The sequence below is a fragment of the Galeopterus variegatus genome, unplaced genomic scaffold (genome assembly GCF_000696425.1).
Source record: "Galeopterus variegatus unplaced genomic scaffold, G_variegatus-3.0.2 Scaffold937, whole genome shotgun sequence".
Classification (NCBI taxonomy): Eukaryota; Metazoa; Chordata; class Mammalia; order Dermoptera; family Cynocephalidae; genus Galeopterus; species Galeopterus variegatus.
Genome location: NW_007727048.1, coordinates 178,736 through 187,619, shown reverse-complemented (window position 1 = coordinate 187,619; position 8,884 = coordinate 178,736). Strand labels below are relative to the sequence as shown.

General features: G+C 38.6%; 1 protein-coding gene across 1 annotated transcript in view; it reads right to left on the bottom strand.

Annotated features, from left to right (window-relative positions):
- Window positions 1–322: 322 nt before the first annotated feature.
- Window positions 323–8,884, bottom strand: part of TMTC1 (transmembrane and tetratricopeptide repeat containing 1) — a gene marked incomplete at its 5' end in the record, with an annotated part of 170,532 nt that continues 161,970 nt past the window's right edge. The window contains one exon of the mRNA XM_008573589.1: window positions 323–5,754. Coding sequence (XP_008571811.1) covers window positions 5,614–5,754 — 141 coding nt within the window. The remainder of the gene's footprint in view (window positions 5,755–8,884) is intronic.

Here is an 8,884-nt window from a genome sequence, read left to right as displayed (position 1 = left end):
TTCTTGGACTAGTGCACCGCTCCTGTGGGCCTCAAGATAAATAACTCCACAAGGACACTATCCATGTTGGAAACTGCCAAATGTGACACACACACACACACACACCATGTGCACCACAGAGAATGTGAAGAAACCCCTGAATTTCTGGATGTAAAAATATCTTTCCAGTTGGAAGTAAATGCTGATGTAAACTTAAAAACAGATAATGACCATATACTGTGGTGGGTGATGATTTTACGAGTTACAGGTCCTAAAGGTTTTCACTGAGAGGATCCTTGGTGATAAACATCAAACATTTTAATATGAGCCACTGATGGGGTTGTCTGTGTGTTTTCTTACAGTGATTTAAGAATCATTAAAGCAAAGGGCAACATTTTTCAATTATTTCATCAGATGCATTTATCAGTTATCTCCTGGATGCTTTTCAATCCAGGTTCAAGAGTAACCACTGCAGAGGCTCACAATGCTTAATGGAACCAACAGTCTAACCAGTCATCTTATGGGTGATAAACATGACTGAAAAATCAGCTAACCCAGGCGATGTGGCTCCTCAGTGGCAGAGCTAAGACTAGAACTCAGATCTTGATTCTTGGACTAGTGCACCGCTCCTGTGGGCCTCAAGATAAATAACTCCACAAGGACACTATACATGTTGGAAACTGCCAAATGTGACACACACACACACACCATGTGCACCACAGAGAATGTGAAGAAACTCCTGAATTTCTGGATGTAAAAATATCTTTCCAGTTGGAAGTAAATGCTGATGTAAACTTAAAAACAGATAATGACCATATACTGTGGTGGGTGATGATTTTACGAGTTACAGGTCCTAAAGGTTTTCACTGAGAGGATCCTTGGTGATAAACATCAAACATTTTAATATGAGCCACTGATGGTTATAACTGTTTTATCAATTCTGTTGTGCCACTTTGGAATTAAACCATGCTTTTGATCATGGTTATTTTATCTCTTCAAGTTAAACGGCTACTAAAAACAAAAATATTGAGGGAAATGCAGTTTTTGGAAGAAATATTCAACATATTTTTCTTTTGTATCAAAAACTTCAAGAATAACAATAAAAAGTTATATTTCTCCATCTTGCTTTTTGGCACTCTAAGCTTTTACCTTATTCAACAGTAGTACAAATGCAAGATTTGACAGGTTTTTTTTTTTTTTTTACATGTCAAAAGATACCATTTTAACAGTTAAGTTTTGCTACATTTGGGAGATACCAACATACAATCAAATCAAAGTATGTGTGATTTGGAAACCAGGAAAAAAAAATTAGAAACAAACCACCTCTAGCTGTATTTACTTTGAATGTTGTTACAATATCCTGTAGATTACTATTGTAAGGGGTTGACTCTATCACAAATCAAAGCAAAATTTTTGTTTGTAGTTTTTCCCCCCCAAAAACTGATTCTAACAAGTACAATTAAGAAATAATTTAACAAAAGCTGACATGCATGTCCTCAAAAGAGAGACATAGATGGAGTGAGAAACTCTATGCCATGGACACCTTCCGTGGATCATTAAAAATATCAGTTTTATATACTGGGCACCTTGACTGGTGCATGCAAACAGCAAGGCAATTCCTCTCCATCTGAGAACCGAGAACTCTGTAAACATAAAGCCAAATCATAGTCCAATTGCCACAAGTGCAAAACCACCCCACACAACCACCTGTTTGTCAACCTTGGAATGAGAGCCTCAGCCAATCAATTGTGCCATACATCATCCTTCAGAATTCTTTGGTTCATTTTAGTTTAGATTTAAAAGTAAAACTTGCAAAAGATTATAAGCATCTTTTTTTGTAAAAGTCATAAACTGCCATTGAAGTTGTCAGCCCTGCAGTGGTTCTCTAGCCTAGCTGTATATGTCAGGGATTTTGAAAGGTCCTCAGGTGATTCTAAAGTGCAGCCAGCATTGAGAGCCCCTATGTATGAGGGAACAGATCTCAACTATCAGGTGGATGTGGCTCTTCGATCTGAGGGACCCGGAATGTTTAATAGAGACAATAAGAAACCACACATTTGCTTTTTATTTCCCCTCAAGTTACAGTTACTGTAGGTCGCTTAGTATAAGATGGTTTGGATTTTCTCCACCTGGCTGTGAGCAGTTGCAGAGAAGCATTCGCACAACCACTGCAAACCCTGCATCAAAGTAGGTACCACTTCCTGCACATTTCAGAATCTTATGCTGAGGGGTGTGAAGTACTGTAAGGAGTCGGAATTAACATGCTGACAATCCTCTCTGTTTTGTGATAGGCTTCAAAATAATCCCCAAAGTATGTATCACAGGATTCCCTAAAATATAGTTTCTTTTCTTTCAAGGTATTTGCATCTTTGGTTTAGCTCACCTGTTATATCACTGAACCATACTTTATGAATACCATTAATAGGTTGAAAACATCTGAATCATTTCTAACAATCCTGAATGAAGATTCGTAAGATTAAAATAAGCTTCTAAAGCCATTCTTGTGGCTTTTATGTCAAAGGACATGTTAAGGACTGCCACTTATTGGGGGCTCTGAAGGTGAGAACAGGTTCTAGGTGGGACGAAGGACAGGTTAGACCAGGAGTGAATGAGAGAGAGATGCGCAGGAAGAACTCTAAATGTAGCTGACAAAAAACAGCAAATGCTGCTCAGGGAAACAGTCAGAAGAGAAACTCTGACCCCTGGATCAAATGTTCAGCCAGGGTAAAGCAAATTCCATCTTGTCTTCAATCCCTTCCTACCCAGGACCTGCTACATAATTCTGGGACCTGATGCAAAATGAAATTGTGGGGCCCCTTGTTCAAAGAGTGTTAAGAATTTCAAGCAGAGCATTCAACCAATCTCGGGTGCTTCTGAGTGCAGGGCCCTGTGAGACAGCAAGGACTGCAGATCCATGCAGCCAGCTTGGTCCCTGCATTACAGAAAGGTGCTATCAATCCCCATGCCACCCAGGCTTCCATTAAGGGCACACTGGATGTCCCTCCCTGACCCAGCACTCCATTTTCATTTTGATAAGGATGAATTCCATTTATTATCTCCTGTCACAAGGACCAAATAAAAATGGCTACAAAATACACTTAATATCTTTGAAAAATAGCTTGTGATTTGTTTTCTTATAGGCACCATCTGCACTGTGAAAAATTTCATTGGCTACAACTCAGTAAAGGATAAAAATATCTGATCCAACAAACAATGCTGACTTTAAAAACAAAAACAAAAAAACCCCAAAACAAGCAGTGCTTACTTCGAATGTTCAAAGAGATACCAGTGTGTGCTGACAGAATGACAGAGTGGGGGGGAAGGAAGGAGGGGACACAGGAGATGGGGGGAGAGGGAGACAATAGCACCTAAAAGAAGGCAGACAAAGTCTCCTCCTGAAGGCCACATGACCCTCGTCCCTCGCAAACTTTTAGGCTGTACCTGCCATTTCAATTATTCCAACAAATGTGCTCTCATATCTTCAGCAGCAGTTCAAGTAAGGCATAACTGTTCACAATCTGGGGCTCAGTCTTTTCCATTAACTTTCTAAGCATGAATTCTGGTAACAGATTATTCCATGTTGTGGTAAAGTCTTACATATTGTTGTTAGCTAGGAATTCATGTTTTTCAATTTGGGAGTGTGTGGTTATTTTCCAATAAATAGTGAAGAACATTTCTTGGCCTTAAAACATACAGGTATAATTTTAGGAGGACGGAAACATTTAACTAAGATTTTGGATAAATTTATCATATATAACATTGAAAGACTATTAGAAAGAGTTCATAGTGGTAATATATACATTATTGGATCACTGATGCACACAAACGGATGCGTGCTAATTCAAATTCTGTAATCACCTGCATTTAAAATATTCCACCCATCATCCCTTCCCAAAGAAGTTTTTCTTCCTTTTATTTAGACTTACCTTGACAAAAAAAATAATATAGGGGTACTCCTTCCTGATACTGGGCTGAAAGAAGCAGAGGCTTTTACCCTGTCCTGCTGGAGCAGGTGAATTACGTGTGCCTTCAGGCTACTCCATCTGTATGGCACCTGCCTCAGCACCCTGAGCAGCACTGCCTGGAGGGTTTTGTTTTTGTTTTTAATGATGACGATCAAATTAGAATCAGGTGTTCCAATTTCTGCACTTTCGAAACATATTAGCATCCAAACACTGAAGGCTGATCCCTAATTTCTTTAACTTTAGCAAGTGAGTCAACGTAAAATTTTTTGAGGGACTACTAAAAATTTAACTACTTTGTACTTTAGATTTATATTTTTATATGATCAATTTTGAATGCTGCTATTAGAATCACAAAATACAGAGAAAAAAGTGTGTGTATATATATTAGATATTTTATAAGTTATGAAATAAATAACACTAAAAATAAATGTCAAATCATGAGTTCAACTTTGCCTTCCCTATCTTTTAAATATAAATATATATATTTTAAATTATGAATTTAGACTTTTCCCCCTAGATTTTTAAAGCATTCTCCATGAAATTCTCAAAATTACAAATAAGAAAGAACTCTGGATTTCAATCACTAGTGTTCTAAGCACAGAATTCTCATTAAGCGTATGAAGACAAATAAATAGAGCTCTCTCTCTGCCTAGAGTCTATGAAGATTTCTGTGATATATTGTAAAGATTCCTCAATGGTTAAATATATTTTTCAAAAAAATAAATCTCATGATGTCTGAACATTAAGATAGTAAAGTAGGACATTTCCATCAGTTAATATCTTTAATATTTTTTATGTAGAATATACTATTTTTTTCTCCACCAAAATAACAATATATTTGGAGGCAGGAACATTTATGATTTTAAATGCACTTTTAAAATCTTAGAGTAGAACCACTACTCTAGTAATACTTGTAATAAAATTAAAATAATTTTAAACATTTCCATAAAGAGTTAGGGGTACCAAACTCCTTAATTTCCCCTAGGGATAAAAATACCCATAAACAATTCCAGAAGTTTCCCTTTTAATATATTAGGCATGGGAGAAACTTGCTTCAGAGTGGTATTTACTCCTCAAAAGGGCTCTAGTAATATCCTTAAGGAGATATTAGATAAAGCTCACTTAATAGCCCTTTGCCCCACATATTCCAGAAGGTTCTACAAAAGCTATTAGATAGTCATTTCTGGTTTTGGAGAATAAAATGATCCAACTCTTGGTAGAATTTCCCCCAGATGATTTCCCCTCTTTGAAATATCTCATCCCCAAAAGAATAGAAGCTCTGCTTTCATAGCATTTCAAGCTTCTATATTTCTGGGACATAAAAGTCTAAACTAAGAAATGGAATTAGATCTCCAGGTTGTAAAAGCACAGAAATAAATCAAGGGAAATCTGGAGTTAACCCAAACAAAAATCTGTAAAATGTGTGGTGGCTGCTTTCCTTTCCTCTCAGACCTTCTTGTCCTTGCTCGCTCTGCCTTCTTCTTTCATGGAAATGTAGGTCCTTCAGCACTGGGTTACCAGCAGATGTCCCAGACTGTGCCACACCGAACTTGGAGTGACAAGGAGCTTCACCAGTTGTGCCCCTGCTGATGTGAAAGAAGAAAGGCCTCTGTCCCTTTTCTCTCTTTCAGAGGCATCAGGATTGTCCCATGAGACTGGGTCAAACGCTTTATGTCTGATCCTTTTCTCGAACTTCTTGTAATCGTTTTTCGAGGCGATCTAATTTGGCAAGATTTTCCTTCAGCAGTTTGCTGTCTGGAACCAGCTGTAAGGCTCTCTCGTAGTAAACCCTTGCAGATACGTAGTTTCCCTGTGGGGGAACAGAGAACAATTATATTCTGATCCATCAAGGAAGGGGGAGTCTAAGAAATCGACCCTCTACCCAGTGTAACATTAATGTTCTCAATATGGAAATCCTGTCTGCAGGTGTAATTTTATCCTTATCAGTTGGTGCTTTTGCAGAATCCACTGAAGTACCAGACCAGCTGGAGACTGTGAAGGATAACAATTATACTGTAAGGTTAAGTGGTAGTAAAACATGTTGTACTAATGCAGGGTGCAAGGCTATCATTTCATGGTGTTCTCATGGGCAGTTCATTTGTAATCAAATAGAGCCATGGTTATAAATTCATATTATTAAGAGAGAAAAGGAGAGACAGAGAGAGAATGTTTTTGAAACTGCAGGAGTAATCATTGAATAGTTTCGGTATCTGCTGTTATCTACTTAGTGGCAAGAGTTATTCTAATCTTCAACTTAAAAAATAAAAGCAACTTTTGCCTAATACAGACTTTAATGCAAACATAAGTTTTTATACAATGAAAAGAATTGATAAGAATATGAGGTCAAATTTATCCACTACCCAAGGTGTGTGGCAATATGTACCTGCAGGATACGCTCAGTGCAGAAGGGAAGGGAGGTCTCTATGACCTGTTAAGTCTCACCCATCCCCATCCTCTGTCGGCCCCCATCTCTTTTGTTTAATGACTCTTTAACTAGCAACCAATGTGTGCTTGGTCCCACATGGTCGGTGGCAAATTGGTCACAATTATTAGCTTTTTCCAGCGCCTCTTCTGCTACTAAATGTATTATCTGCCTTATTTGGTCCTCCCTCTTTCAGATGTGTCCTGTAGTCTCAGAACTAAGATTGTTAGAGTTCTCCCCATTCCAGAAATTATAAATTTGCTCTTCCTTATTCTACATCTTTCATGTAGATGAACGCCACTGACTGTCTAAATTTCCATCACAATTTAAAATTGTATCTCTTGGAATGAAAATAGTATGTGGCAACTAGTATTTACAGAATGCTTAACTATCTTCCAAATGAGTCAATATGTGTCAAAAGATTAGACATGGCATTGGGAAAATATAGGAAAATGGTCAGGGCCCCTCAGAAGTTCGGAATCTTGACGAGCATTTGATGTAAATATGCACATGTGTCCAGATGTTCCTTGGCTATTGACTAATGTAATTGTGCATGTGCACCCAGGTGTCCTGGGTTATGGACTTAAGTATAAAGGACGAGTGGCTCTGATCCACAGGGCCCCCTGTCCCCGGGGGGCTACAGGGAGGCCGCTACTGCTGCTGGAGGCTGTTGCTGCCAGGGCACCCTGGACCCTCCGAGAGGCCACCGCCACCGCTGGACCTGTAAGCTTCTGCTGCTGTTGCTGAAGACTGAGCTCATGTCGTCTGCCAATGGCTATTGGGATCTTTCCCCAGTTACCTAGCGTGGACCTGCGTTTGAGGGGTCTGGTGACCCAGTCTGTACAGTGGGTTTGAAGGGTCTGGCCCTAGCCCTGACAGTACAAATGGAAACTTAGTATGACTAAAATAATGAAATGTTTTGGCTTTAGTTATGATTTGCCTTACTTGACAACTGGCGTAGTCGTGTAGCTTTACACATGGCCTGACACATAGTGAGCGCTCAATGTGATATTATCACTACTGTTATTATTAAACGACTGTCCAGGCTCTGTGTAAATATTGTCTATTTCTTCCAGTTTTCACTTCTCTTACTGGTGAAAGAGATAGTGGAAATGATGGAACAAGAAATTGTACGCTGGGAATCCAGGCGCTGGCATCTGGCATGTGCAACAAATGAACGTATTTCTGATGATTAACACTGACTGTGAGGAGAGGCTAACCAGATTGCTGAATACGTGGGAACCTGAATTTGCTACATTCAATTATTATTTTTTCAGCTCAAGCATTTATCTTCCAAGTGTCTTCTGATTTTTGTGAAGTTTAGCACATACATGCAGACAACTGCACATCTGTGGCTCTTAGAGTGCTCTCAACATGTGCGTTTCTACTGCAGTTGATTTTGAAATTGTTTTTCTGGGAGATTTCTCTGAATTTAGGCTTTGGCCTGGTGTCTTGGCATTTTCTCTGATTACCAGGCTTCTCTGTTCTTTAATATAAAACATAGTTCATTTTCTCTCCCTCAGATTGTTCTTTTCTTGATTAAACTGGAAACCTTATTTTTTAAAAATGTTATATCTCTTCAGTCAATGTCCACTATTTCTTAGATGCTAGGTAGGGAATCTGAATTATTAAATTTCTAGAACTGTGCTAATATAATAGTCATTAGCCACATGTGGCTATTTAAATTTAAATGTTACAATTAATTAAGAATTCAGTGTCTCGGTTGTACCAGCTGCATTTTATCTGTTCAACAGCCACATGTGGTTAGTGACTACTGCCTTGGACAGTGCAGATATGGAACATTTCCATGATCACAAAAACTTCTACTGAACAAAATCTTTCTAGAAAATGCATATTACTGTCATAAGGCAGTATTGAAAATAGTACTTGGTGATATGGCCCAATCAGAGCTGATGGAACTCTGATTATAAAGAATGTGTTATAGCTTTTTTGGTCTACCCTTTTCATCCTATATAAAACTTCATAGAAAGGATTATCTTTTATTAGCAAGTAGCATGAGCAAGAGACAACCATGACACTCACTCCCCTCTCCTCATCTTTTTGTCACCTCCTTGCAAAGCCTTGTTGCAACTCTCAACCTTGCCACAGTCCTCAGGTCTGCCTAAGCTTCCCCCAGGCTCAGGGAAGGAGTAAGGCCAGGAATGGGATAACATTGCCGGTTGCACGCACTACTTGGCAATGAAAAGACACAGAAAGTTCATGATTGTCCTTTAAGACCTCATAAGGACAACGCTGCAGTTTAATGGTGGCATCAAAATGACCTCAGCCAAGCCATGTGCCTTCTCTATTTACATTAGATTGCATCATATGAATTGACTGATTAGACCATTTCTAAACTGTAAATGTGGCAATTTTATACTGTTCAACCTAATTCATGGTGTCCACAAAGACAAAAATCAGATATAGTAAATTTTAATCAATGTAGTCATATTTTATAATAATATACTCAATAGGTCCTCCTTCAATCTTCAGACACTTTTCCAGGGGAAGTACCTCT